Source organism: Gopherus flavomarginatus, chromosome 3 (assembly GCF_025201925.1).
Source record: "Gopherus flavomarginatus isolate rGopFla2 chromosome 3, rGopFla2.mat.asm, whole genome shotgun sequence".
In the NCBI taxonomy this organism is placed as follows: Eukaryota; Metazoa; Chordata; order Testudines; family Testudinidae; genus Gopherus; species Gopherus flavomarginatus.
In genome coordinates this window covers 125,020,260-125,034,057 of record NC_066619.1, presented here as the reverse complement: position 1 = coordinate 125,034,057, position 13,798 = coordinate 125,020,260, and the positions used below count along the sequence as shown (strand labels likewise).

The 13,798-nt window shown below is 47.4% G+C and overlaps 1 protein-coding gene across 3 annotated transcripts in view; it reads left to right on the top strand.

Annotated features, from left to right (window-relative positions):
• Nucleotides 1-1,266: 1,266 nt before the first annotated feature.
• Nucleotides 1,267-13,798, top strand: part of SHB (SH2 domain containing adaptor protein B) — a 148,004-nt gene continuing 135,472 nt past the window's right edge. For 2 of the 3 annotated variants that reach the window (XR_007772998.1, XM_050943141.1), the window contains exon 1: nucleotides 1,267-1,809. Coding sequence is in view for 2 of the 3 variants with exons in the window: in XM_050943141.1 (XP_050799098.1) it covers nucleotides 1,267-1,809 (543 nt within the window). In the remaining variant the exon portion in view is untranslated. Of the gene's footprint in view, nucleotides 1,810-11,694; nucleotides 11,721-13,798 lie in introns of all 3 variants that reach the window. The other variant, XM_050943142.1, reaches the window with a different exon arrangement.

Here is a 13,798-nt window from a genome sequence, read left to right as displayed (position 1 = left end):
TTACGGACCAGGTAATGGTCCTCTCCCAATCTCACTGCCTCCATCCCCACGTCTGATAGTTTTCCTGGTTTTCATCCCACTCCTCCATCCTTGGAACACTGAAACAATTTCTCTTCCTCAGGGCTTGGGCAGGTTTACTCCAGTGTTATTAACCTATCAATTCTTCGCACCCCTAAAAAACCCGGAAATAAAAGTCGCTGGGGCAGATTATCTAGAAACAAACCATTCTGCTTCAGCCCATGTTTAGCGCCCAAATTGTGTGCCTGTGTCTGAGTTTGGCCTGTGTCTGCCTTTCCATTTAGCGCGGTCTGGCATAACCAAAGCTCAATAATTAAAAAGCTCCCCGCGACACTGCCCGGAGCGGATCCCCCGGGGCCTTCCCCGCACACTCAGTGGGAGGAAAGTCCCGGGAGAGCCCGGGGAGTGTAGGAAAGTGGGTCTCCTGGCGCCAGGGTGACCTTAGCCCCACAGACCAACCCGAATTGTAACGAAAGCGCCGAGTACGTGCAAGCAGGACACGTGTTGAAGCAGGGAGCCGGCCCGCCCTGCGGCAGCCGGGCGCATTGTCCACGGGCTCGGCTAGGTGCGCGGCGTGCGGGCTAGATCAGAGCAGTGACAGCGGCTCCCCAGCGGGAAGCACCGGGACGCGCCCCCCCACCGGAGCGCCCAGCATCGGCGAGCCGAGCCCGGGAGCCGCCCGGCGCCGAGCACGCTGAGTGCCGGGGGAGACTGAGCGGCTGGGGCAGGAGGCGCAGCTAGTCCCCGAGCCGGGGCACTGAGCAAGGTCCCCGCCTCCCTGGCACCTGGGCCGGCCCCTCCCCCGGCCCGGGATAGGCAGGGGCCCCCTTGGCGGGGGCGGGGGAGTCTCGGAACAGCCGCGTCCCCGCCTCCCCGGTGCGTGCTGAGGTCAGGCCGGGCGGGGAGCGCGGCGCAGCAGAGCCGGGCTGGGGCCGGGGGCGTGGGGCGGGCTGGCAGCGGGGCAGCAGCCGCAGCGGAGCAGGACGCTCGCTCGCTGCCCGGAGCCCGCGGCGGGTGCCGGGAGAAGCGGCGCGGCGGTGCCCGCGGGGAGCCCCCGGCGCCGGGAAAGTTGCGCGCGGGGCAGGAGGCGGCTGGAGCCCGCGGCCGGGGCGGGGGCAGGAGGCGGCTGGAGCCCCATGGCGGGGCGGGGGCTGCCGCGGGCCGGGCTGCGCCCCTGAGCGCCGGGCAGCGCCCCGGCCCGGCCCCCCGTGCGCCCTCCCCATGGGCGCTGCGCCCTAGCGCCGGACCATGGCCAAGTGGCTGACCAAGTACTTCAGCCTGGGCAACAACAAGGCCAAGAGCCCCCCGCAGCCGCCGCGGCCCGACTACCGGGAGCGGCGCCCCGGGGCCGAGCTGCTGGCCGCGCACCGCCACACCTCGCCCCGCCTGGCGCCCCGCCACCTGTGCGACGACCCCGGCGAGCTGCTGCGCGCCTACCGCGCCCAGAAGGAGCGCGACTTCGAGGACCCCTACAGCGGGCCCGGCTCGTCCCTGCGCAAGCTGCGCGCCCTGTGCCGCCCGGAGCCCTGCGCGCCCGAGGAGCCGGCCGCCGGCTCGCCGCACCTCTTCCGCAGCCAGAGCGAGCGCCGGCCGCCCACCCCGCCGGACGGCCGCTACCTCTCCCCCAAGCACCGGCTCATCAAGATCGACAGCGGCTGCGAGGGCGCGGGGGGCTGCAAGGGCGCCGCCGCCCCGGCCATCACCTGGAGCCCGCCCGGCGGCGCCGCCGGGAAGGTGGGCAAGTGTCCGGAGCCGCCGGAGAGCAGCGTCCCCTCCGCCAAGCCGGAGAAGGTGAGAGCCGCCGGGCACGGGCAGGGAGTTAGCAGCTCGGGGCGGGCGGGGCAGCGCCTGCCCTCCTGGGTTTGCCTGGGCTGTGCTGGGGCTGGGGAGGCCCAAGCTCGAGGCTTGGTAGGGCTGTGACCCTGGCTTTGGGCAGCACAGCGGGCACCCAGCTGCCTCGTCTGCGGGAGCTCCGCACACGCCTGCTGGGAAGCTCTGAGAGGCTGGGTGCGAAGTGCTTGAGGGGAGACCAGCTGGGGGGCAGCTTGGTCAGAGGCCTGGCCTCCCTGGGCACCGCTCGGCTCCGACTTGCCTTGTGTAGACGGTGACTCGACTGCTTTCTCTGACCAAATGAAAGAGCAAGAGCCGATGCCCTCGAGGGTGGGGGGGAGAAAGAGAGGAAAGGAGAAGTGGCCAGGTCAGTAAAGGAGGAGAGGTTTTTTTAATCTCAGCGTTGCAGGAAATAAGGTTTGGAAAAGAGAAAAAGAACTGTGGGTCAGGCACTACAATAACCAAAGTATTCAAAGGAGTGTAATGCCAGCCACTTGGTGCTGGCACTCAGAGCTGGAGGTGTTAGCAAGGTTGCTGGGAGTGCTGAGGATACATCGCCATCTGTTCCCTTGCTGTCTGTGATTTTATGTCACCCACGCATCAAACATCAGCAAGCAAGTGCAGCTTTTTACAGGTTCTGCTGTGACCTACTTTGCCTGATTTTCAGTCCATCTCATTATTTTGTCTTCAGATATGAAACATGATTTATGTGCTAGAAGCAGATGATTTCTTGGCTTCAATCATTTGCATTTTTCCTGAAGATGCTCTCTGGAAATAATGTTGTGATTTAAGTTGTGGGTGCTTACTGCATAACTTTTTGACAGCTGATCATAGGGAAAGGCAGTATACATCACCTTCCTCCTTTGGCATGTACGCTGATCTTTCTGAAGGCAGTCATACTGAACAAATTACAAAAGTTGGTTTTAAGATAGGGTGACCAGACAGCAAATGTGAAAAATTGGGATGGAGGTGGGGGGTAATATGAGGCTATATAAGAAAAAGACCCAAAAGTCGGGACTGTTCCTACAAAATCGGGACATCTGGTCACCCTATTCTAAGAGTGAGTCAAATGGTAGTCAGATTGCTTTAGAGACTATTTAATGGAAACTTTTATGTCCAGTGTTTTGGAAAGGCTTGTATAGGGATTCTCTTCCATACAACTGAATTATTTTGCTGGTCACTGCTGACTTCTGGTGTAGGTTCTAGAATATAAGGATACCTGACCAAGATGTGATTCAGCACGTGAGGTTAGCTCCATATGTCTGTCATTGACTGATCTGAACATTATGGAAGGGTTGCTTTTAGTCACTTGTGTCGAAATGTAAATAGACACTGGATACTATGGTGAAGAGCAACATAGAAATGCCTGTAAAATGAATGGGAGGGGAAGTTCAGTGGCAAAGGTGAAGCAGAGATTAAGGCTGAGTAAAGTCCCATTGATTACGCCATATCTATTGGTGGTTTGTGCAATAGAAGGCACAATACTGAAACAGACTTACATGCTTGAGCATCAACTGTAAATATTTTGCTTTCTTTGGGTAGTATTTCTCTACAGCAGTGGTTCCCAAACTTTAACAGCCTGTGAACTCCTCTCACTAAAATGTCAAGTATAGCGAACCCCCCTCCTAAAAATGAATATTTCCAGGGATTTTTCTCCTTTACCTGAGTATAAATAATAAAAGCAGTGAGCTTGGAATAAAATTTTTGTTTTTATGACATGCTTATTACATGCTAATTATTATTATTTATCGTTATAATATTTTTATTACATTATGAAAATGGCAACACTCTTCCAAGATCTCACTTTCGTAGCTTGTATCACTTTGAATAAGCCTGTTATAAGACAAGGCTCCTGATACTCCTTGATGAAACATAGATGTGAAAAAGCATGAAGGTATTTAAGAAGCCAACTCAGTTCCTCCTACACAAGCATTCAAGTCTTGAGCAGTCCAGGCAAACACCGCACGTTACGACAAAGCTTAAACTTGTTCTTGATGATAATTTTAAAAACAATACTAGCTGCCTATTTAATTTTGAAAACAGCGAAAAAATATCCACATCTTCTTTCCAATTCTTATAAGGAGTCTTGAAGTTTAAATCTCCTCAGTGTGACAGATATGCTTGCTTTGATCTGCGTAGCTCATGGAAGTCCATGGGCTCCAGTGCTGCCCGGGGGTCTCTAGGGACAGCTCTGTGCTCCATTAGGGAATTTTTTCCCGAGAACCCCCCTCTAACGTTTTGTGAACCTCCAGGGATTCACAAACCCCGGTTTGGGAACCACTGCTCTATGGGTATGTACCAAGCACTGCAAACAGTAGACCATCTATGGAGAAATCGTGGCAGCCTTTGTACAGGGAAGTAGCATTAATCATTTAAAAGTGAAGCCGGTATCCCCGCTTTTATTATTCTGATAGCCATAGTCTAGTTTTCCCTGAGCGCAGTAGTGACTAGGTCTCAATTCAACGGCAGCGTACTCTGGAGTGTACAGGAGAGAGTAATGTAACAGTAGGTTCATATCATCTAAATATTTGCTGGATATTATCAATTTAAATTGGGTAAATGTGGGCATGTTTAGGCATATAACATGGTTGACTTGAATGGTAACACATTTCCATTGTGATTTAAATGAAGAAATTATATTCTGTCCTAACGTAGTCCCAAATAAATCCAATTGTCAGAATAAAATAAGATTCAAACTCCAAGATATTTATTATATTGTCAGTCAGTCATGTGTAGTCACTGACTGGAAACACTTCTTTTCAAGGAAGTGAGTGATCTATAGTTAAAATATTAATTCTTATCTCGCTTCTCCATAGGCCGCATGACTTGAGATCTGTATTTGAAAGTGGCATGCCCTTAGCACCTCCTCCTTTGAGGCATGTATATTTAGAAAGTAACTGCCTAGTAGGGCACATGCAATGCATAATAGTTGCTCATTGGGCATGAATTTCTAAAAATCACATGACAGTCACAGGCAAAATCATTTTACTCAATTTTAAACCCTACTGGAGCAATTTTTTTTTTTTAAAAGAGCAGCTTCTAAATCTGCAACCATGGCAGCCTGTTATAAAACATGTACAGTATTTACCCACTAGATTGGAACAACTCAAGGAACTGCTCTTTTCAATTACATACTTGTTCTGAGGCTACATGCTAAGCTAAACAAAATAAAAACCCAACAATCATTGTTTAAAAATAGTTTGGATAAGCAGTTGAAGGCTCTTAAAGTAGGATAATGCCAAAAGTGACTTCCCAAATCTCAGTTATCACTTTTCTGATTGATATAAGTGAGAGAGAACACAAACTCTTTCTAGCATTTTGAAGAACAGAACTGGAACCAGACCATGGCTGTAGTGTGAAAGGCATATATACTTGACTATTTTTGCCTGAGCTCGTGTTAGTCTGTTTCCTGCTGTGATGGCTCATCTCAGTCATGAACATTAATGTACCTGGTCTCATGGGGGAAAAAAAAAAAAAGTACCAGATATAAGTTGTCTGACTTCCTCTGACTCGAAGTGCATACTCAGGCGGTATATCCACAAACATGGTACCAGGCTAATATTCCACATAATAGGGTTTGGAGGTCATTACTGACTTTTCAGCGTTCCAAGGAATCCAGCTATAGACTGAGGACTCAACCCAAACAATGAAGCTTTCCTGTTTGGTAACATCAGATGATATTTCTATTAACTTTCATAGGAGGCGTTAATTTCCTGAACACTGACTTTCTCAGCTATAGAACAAAGAGGAACTACATAACTTTCCAGCTGAATTATTTGCTTCCTCTCAGTTGTGGAAATGAGAACTCTCTGGCTTTTCCATTACTCTGACAAGCAGCGGAAGGACCTGGGAAGTTGGTCCAAAGGACAGGGAATCACTCTTTCTATGAAATACTCTTTAGATCCTTAAGTTCAGCACAAGATTCTCGTAGGTATTGGTTGACTTTAATAATATTTATATTTCAGTATCCAGAGACCTCAGTCAGTGCTCGGGCCCTATGGGTGACAGTGTGGTCTACTCAGTGAGTAAGGCACTGGGCCATGGGAGTCGGGGAACCGAGGTTCTTTCCCCAGCTCTGGCACTGATCTGTTGTGGGAAGGTGGGTCAGTCAGTTCACCTCGCTGGGCCACTTTTCTCTCCTGCTCTCTCTGTCTTGTCTGTTTAGATTATCAGCTCTTTGGGGCAGGAACTGCCTCTCATTGTGTGTGTACAGCACCTAGCACATTGGAGGCCTCAGCCAAGATCAGGGCCCCAAGTGCTACTGTAATACAAATATTTTGCTAAGCATTAAGTACAAACACTCAGGAGACGTGATTCTCTGCCCCAACAAACTTGCAATATTCCCAGATAACCAAGAAAAAGGGGCACTCTGCATTAAGTGAAAACATATGGCTTTACTTAAAGCTTTCTGTGTTTAACGGTAACACGAAATGTCATAAATCTGCTCATGTGTTAAACTGTCGAATTCATTAGACGTCAGTAATTGAGCTGTGCAGTGGGTAGAGAACGGAGCTTTAAGTGAATGTAAACGCACCCCAGGAACCCAGTGCCGTTGTGGAGTCCCGGCCCTGACAGCATGTGGCAAAGCTAACTGTGTGATGGCCTGTTCGTGAGCCTTATGAAATGTGTTTAAACCAATGGAAAACTCCTGGATCTGGCCCAGAGCAACGATTGGGCAAAAGCGAAACCTAAATACTGTTGTCAACTGGAGCCTCTTGTTCTGTGAAGCAGCTTGTTTGCTTCGTAACTGATCAGTGGCTGTCTGGCACTCCAGAACTGCGCTGCAGATGGAGGGATACTTAGGAACCTAGGACAGTTACTAGGCTGTGACTAACTTTTGGAAATGGTGGTGGGTTTTTTCTTTTTGAACTTGAGACTCCTGCCCTACATTAAGCTTTTAAAAGCAAATCCATTATGTTAGTGTTTCTCAAACTGGCGTCGCCGCTTGTGTAGGGAAAGCCCCCAGCGGGCTGGGCCTGTTTGTTTACCTGCCCCGTCTGCAGGTCCGGCTGATCGCGGCTCCCACTGGCCCCGGTTTGCTGCTACAGGCCAATAGGAGCCACTGGAAGCAGCGGCCAGTACGTCCCTCAGCCTGCGCCGCTTCCAGCAGCTCCCATTGGCCCAGAGCAGCGAACCGAGGTCAGTGGGAGCCGCGATCGGCCGGACCTGTGGACAGGGCAGGTAAACAAACTGTCCCGGCCTGCCAAGGGCTTTCCCTGCACAAGCGGTGGCCCCAGTTTGAGAAACACTGCATTAGGTGCTGATGCAGTCAAAAAATTCGTTCCTGCAGGAACATCTGACATGATTTAGTTAACACAAAATCAAGCTGATCCCCCACTGGCTGTCAGAGCTGCATATGCATGTTTGATGTTGTGACCGACAGTAACCTGCGACTCAGAGGTACTTGAAGAATCAAAGCTGGTGAATTTGGGGAAGGAGAGTCCTACAGGGAAAAACATCATGTTAGTGAAACAGTGGGAATCAACTTTTAAAATATCTAGTAAATGCATTGTGGTTCTTCAAACCTGCGTGCTCCAGAGTCTCCCACATCTAGTTACTTCTGCGGGAATTCCATCTGAGTGTTTCAGGACAGAACTGGGCCCAAGGAGCTTAGTGTATTTACTTGGCTTTTTTGCTCAAAGCGGTAGTTGCCATGGTACTTATTTCCTATAACTCTTTGAAGTGGAATTGAGAGGGTCTGATTCATCTCCATCTTACACTTTCTGTGTTCAGGTAGATCTGTGCAAAATGGGGATGAAACATCACAGCAGCATCCTCCCCCGGTGGGATCTTGCACACGCTGCCCCCTTCACCTTCTTCCATAGATGTGAATGACAGTGCAAGGTATCGTGCTAGAGAATCGGGCCCAGAATGTCTGCTTATATTGAAGGCGGACTTTTGTTAAAAGCGTCTGTTTTGGTTGCATTAATTAAACTTCTAGTACAGATTGTTTAAAGTGACTAAGCCAGAAGAGCCCCTCTTCCTTTAAAGGTGTGAGTAGTTTTTCTCCCCAAGGTCATCTCAGGTTTCAAACTGTGGAAAAAGTGTTTTAATCACTGTTCTCGTTTTGTAACAAATAACTTCCTGCACAGGCTCCTCTGCATTAGGCACGGAATGCAGTGACACATAGCAGGTGCGAGATTTGCTGCTAAAGAAGTGGGTGTATTTGATGGCATAATAAATACCTTAGTCAGAGGGGGCAGAGCAGAAATGAGTGCAGGGCGCACAGATGCCACTTGGCAGCTGCTGGGTGGCAGGGCTCTGTATCTGAAGGCGAGAGCCTCGCTGGCACAGTTCGCTGCATTCTCACCCAAGTGTTGAGGAAGGTATGTGCCTCTGTTCATTGGCACCCACACTGCTTCATGTGGCCAACAACACATTGCAACATGAAGAAAAACGTTTTATTTCTGTGAGATTTAGTTCTAAGGAACACTGTACACTCAGGCTAAAAGTTATGTGCAAGATGGTTTTGTTGTATTGACCAGGTCAGTGTCATATATTCCAAGCAATATGGGGATATTCTGTATGTGCCTTTAATCTAAACTAGTGATACTAATATAACATTCCTGTTCAGAGTGGTGATAGTTTTTTAAATGAGATTTCTTTAACGCATTCTTAACTATTTCCTGTTTCTTCCTTGCTGTGTAAAGTATCAATCTGTCTTTTGTGGACTCATTGCGCATAAGCAATTAAAACAACCGAAATGCATCTAATGTACACAGTGATGAAGTGTTGTGATTGATACTAGCATTTAAACAGGCTTGAACGTTGTAAGATTGCTGTGCAGAAGAGACATTTAGATTTTTAAGGACAAAATACTAGTTTGTTCTTCTACAGTTGCAGATCTTCAGATAAGAGCAAGTACTTAACAAACGTTGAATTGCAACACTTGTTTGAGCATGTGTACACACACAGGTGTGATTATTTCTAGTGGCAGGTCAAGTACAGCAATGGTCTAACATTGGTCAGCAATCCTACAACAGTCCAAGTGAGAGAGAGCCCCTTACCGTTCTAAATGGAGATATCGATAGGCAGAATGTAAGTATCTGCCTTGGACTTTCCCTGGGAAAGAAGTACCATGCCATAGGATGTGATGTTGAGGAGTTATACTATACATTGCTATAGACAGACTGCCCCACTGGACCATCATGGAGCCCCCGTTCAGTGCTGACTCAGTAAAATGCCACCCATGAAATAACCATCATCCAGCTAGTCCTCTGAGATCTCCCCTCAAAGCATTGGCCCACTCTGACTGCTTGTCTTGTGAGATCTGTCCAGATTACAGCCGGGAGGGTAAGGCAAGTGGACATTAGTCAGGGGAGGCTAGCATAGGGAAGGAAGAAGAGAATTTGTAGGTTGGTATGCATCCATTTTCCTTCAATATTCCAGCATCCTCCATTTTTCTCCAATTACGAAATATCATGTTGTAAGCACTCACTACTCGTGGAAACTTTCCAGTCAAATATCTTTAATATAGCCCTGCGTACATGAGCAAACTCTCTTCCACAAATAATTGAGGGTACCTGTAACCTAAGAATCTAATGAATTATTTGAAAACCTTCTTTCAGTGGCAAAAGTTACAGTAATAAATGCCATCGATAGTGCATCTCTAGTGTCCCTGACCCCCAGGCCTGTTAATTACTTCTGACTGCTTGTATTTGATGTCTTGTGACACTGATTTCCTTCCCCCGCCCTAACTGTAAGAACAGATTATTTCACATCTTGCAGTTTTTCCTCTTTCCGGTCCCTTGTTCTGGCTTAGTGTCTTGCGGAGTCCCCGCTTCTCGCTATATAGCCTATATGTGACTGCAGCTCTTTCCTTCCAGGAAGGGATGTAGATTCTTATTTATCTAGTCTATAAACATTGCTCCTTAGCTCAGAGCGTAGTGTTAGAGAGATGTTCAGGCCCTTCTCTGTCTCTGGGGTCTCAACATGCTATACTGTCTTGTACCTATTTTGTCTCTAGAAATGGTGATTTTTCCCATCTGTGAGCATGACTTGAAAGCCAGTTGCTCAGCTCTTTTGATCAAGAGCACTTGTGCTGTGGGTCATCATAAAACTAGTTATTTTGGAAATAACTTTTGACAGTCTCTTGACTGCTGTTTTAAAACCAGCACAGCTGTTAGGTCTGAAGCAGTTTCCTTAGCAGTGAAGGGTAAAACTGGAACGTTTGTGGCTTGAGCATTGCACATTTCATCACCACAGTATCTGAGCATCTCCCAACAGCCTGTGTGGTATGGAAATATTGTCTCTCTTTTTCCAGGCTGGGAACAGAGCTGCAGAGAAGTCAGGGTCAGACTGGGAAGAGGACCAACTTCTCCTGAGTGCTTCTCGCTTTTTGGGCACCACTGAAGTGTTCTTGTAAGATCAAGTTTGTGTTCTGAAGGTGATGCTTTTTCTGTCAAAAATATTGAGCTGGACCTAGGTGTGTCCACCCTTCTCTGGCACTAAGACACCGGCTAATCTCCTAAACCCCAATAACAAGGGTGATTCTGTCTTTTGTTCACTACTTAGGGCATGTCTACATTTTAAATGCTGCATTGGCGCAGCTGCATTGCTTCACACCGACAGAGCTCTCCCATTGGCGTAGTTAAGCCACCTCCCCGAGAGGCGATAGCTTTGTGGATGAGAGAAGCTATTCCACCAACATCGCGGTGTCTACGTGGGGGGCTAGGCTGGTATAACTACATTGCTCAGGGATGTGGATTTTTTGCACCGCTGAGTGATGTAGTTGTACCAACATAGACCTGTAGTGCACACCAGACCTTAGTGGTGAGCGTAATGCATTAATGTTTTGTGATGTGATCCGACAGGGCAGTGATAAGTGTTGCAGAAAAACTTAGAAAAATAAACTTGATTCAACCACAGTTGGTTGAGTTGTTGCTTAGAGCTATGTGGTGAGCAAAATCCAGGTCTTCTAGTGCATTCTTGTTGAGCCGTACAATTCCTGTGTTGTATCTAGCTGTGCTTTTTTCTCATGATGAAGTCAATGGTGATCTCACACAGGAGAGGTGAGACTACATTCTAGTTTAGCACCAGTGTCTAGGTTGAACCATTCCCTTGAGCCTGTGTGTACTTTATGTGCATGCCCCATCACAAAAACAATGGGGTTAATTAATTATGAAAAAACATATCTAATGAGAATCCCAGCAACTCCCCATTCAACCTTTACTTGAGAAGGCAAAGGAATAGCAGAGGAGAATCTTCATGTACCTTGGCAGTAATGTGCAAGCCAAGGGGAATATCTGGAAGGGAATAATGTCATGAATTGGCAAAGTGGCAACTGCATTCCCCAGCTCACAGAAGATTGGATGTACTGACAATCTGCAACCTGATAACTCTTTACATTTTAGTAGTGTGTCAGGAGGATGTTAAACAGCAGCTACGAAACTTAAATAGTTTTAAACAAGCAAGTACAGATAGCTTGCATCCAAGAATTTTAAAAGAACTGGCTGAGGAACCCGCTGGACAGTTGATTTTACAAAGCAGATGGCTTTGTAAAATGCTAGCTATTAAATGGAATGAATTTGTAACAGATACTGAGATTTGTTAGCATTTAACAAGTACTTATCTCCAAAGTTACGCAGAAAAGAAGATGGAAATAACTGGGACAGGCATTAAGAATGAGGCCAAAGCATCTGGTATGGCAGGCATGCCGTTGGGCTGCTGGAAAAACACAGAGAAAGGGCCAACCAAAATAATCCCCCCACCAAACAGAACTTAGGGAAAAGTTATGGGCTTCAACCACATAGATAGCGACCCAGGCCGGACAGTATTGGTGGAGCCTTCTTTGTGCCCTAAGCTATGTCTCACGGATTCAGAACAACCAGTAAGTCACAGCTGTAGCTTGTGGAGGAGAAAAGGACCTTTTGGTGTGGATGTGTTGTATCTCCAAATGGAGAGTCAGTGCTTTGTCTTTCATGAGTGCCCTTTTGTCACAAGTGAAAAGGAGTGTCGCCTCTGCAGTTCACGAAGCAACCCAAAACCATTTCTGCGCCGTGAGATGGGGGCAGAGGGGGAATGCTGGGTCAAATGATGGTGGTCTGGCTGCACTCTGAATGGTGACATGGTGGGCCATTGGAGGAGATCATTTAGAATTGTGCTCACATACCATACGTGTTGCTGGAGATTGCTTGACCCATGGCTTTTAATGCCATCTTATATACTGCAAACCAGTCTATGACTAGCCCTTTTTGTGTGATTCTCTTCTAATGGTCTGCTGTGAGTGCCTTGCCTGGGGATGCTACCTGTTGTCATAAGGGTACCACAGGTGACTGTCTCTCTCCTGTTCCTGCTACCAGACTGCTCCCCCTGTACGGCAAAGGTTTCCCCACAAATGTCGTACTTCAGGAGCAGGGTGTAAGTCCTTGAGAGCTCTTGGGATGATACCGTTCAGTCAAGAGTAGATGTGTGGTGCTCATAACTGTATGCTAAGTCGGTCTCCTAGATCCTTCGCACTGAGGACCTCCCTCCATTGGCATGGGTCGGAGAGGCTCACTTTGCCCCTGGAAGCTGTACTGGCTGGTCCCTATCACGTAATGAATGTGTGTGTCGCCTGTCCTAGTTGTTGTTTTGACTGATTTATTTGCTAATGGCTTGGATCTCTCTAAACATACCTCACCCCTGTGCTCGCCCATTAGGCCATCGTGTGTATCAGGCTAGTCAGCTGCCTCTCTCTGTGACCGGGGATCACAGCGGTGGCTTCGCAGAGCATTGGGCTGGTAGGGAGAACTCAACGGTCTGTAGTTCTGCCTCTGCAGCCATAGATGGGTCTAGAATTCTTCCCAGACTCTTGAAGTGTGGCATCGAGTTTCTCAGCTCTGACATCGGGCTGGGGGTGGCTCTGATATCCCAGCTAATGGTAAACTTCTATCCTTAAAAAACAACAGAGTCCTGTGGCACCTTATAGACTAACAGACATATTGGAACATAAGCTTTCGTGGGTGAATACCCACTTTGTCAGATGAATGTAGTGGAAATTTACAGAGGCAGGTATAAATATGCAGGCAAGAATCAGTGTGGAGATAAGAAAGTTAGTTCAATTGGGAGGATAAGGCCCTCTTCTAGTGACTCTCTTTCCCAGGGACTTGTGACAAGGAAAGGCCAGTAATGTGCTCTTCCTCCTACTCACCCCATCACACCCTGTCTGCCTACTTACCTAGCATTAAGGAACCAAACTTACTGGCACAGAGAAGCATGCTCTGTAATATCACATATCTGTCACCATTTCTTTATATTCTCATTCTCATTCATTCTCCTCCACACAACATTTGCTCTGCCCTAGAATTTGTCTGTTGGGTAGCACTGCTGAAATTCATTAGCTGGCGATGGGTTAACGAGCAGATTCGGACTGCACAGAACAAATAGCTCCGTATTGCTAACTGCAGCTCAGTTTGTGCACTCTGACATACTTCAGCACTTTCTGTTCACTATCGGATTGATTTGTGCCTAAGTCGTACCCATCCTCTTAGGACTAAAGGATGTATGCAGAGGGGTGTGCTACAGTGTTAATGGGTAAGTTCTGTGGAAATTCTGCACTCTCAGGCTGATGGGTGCAGGTGAAAGCATTGTTTGAGGTTGGAGAGGAAAGACAAAAATCTCCCCCATTTTCATTCCTGGTGCTTCTTCCCGGACAGCAATACTATAATTCTTATGTGACTATAGATCTACTTGTAGATACATTAATGCTGCCTTAATATCAGGGTGGATAAAAATCAATGAGTTTTAAAAAAAAAAATGAAGAAAAAATCGATTTTTTTGATAAAATGATTTGAGGAAAAAACCTATCTAAAGAGATTTATTTAACATACATTATAACTTAGATATCTCATCATGGAATTGGGATTATAAATTCTAATTCTACAGTATGACGCAATATATTCATGTAATGTTTAAGAAAAGTTTTGTAAATGAGTTCCAATAGTTCATGGATTAGGGACCCAATCTTATG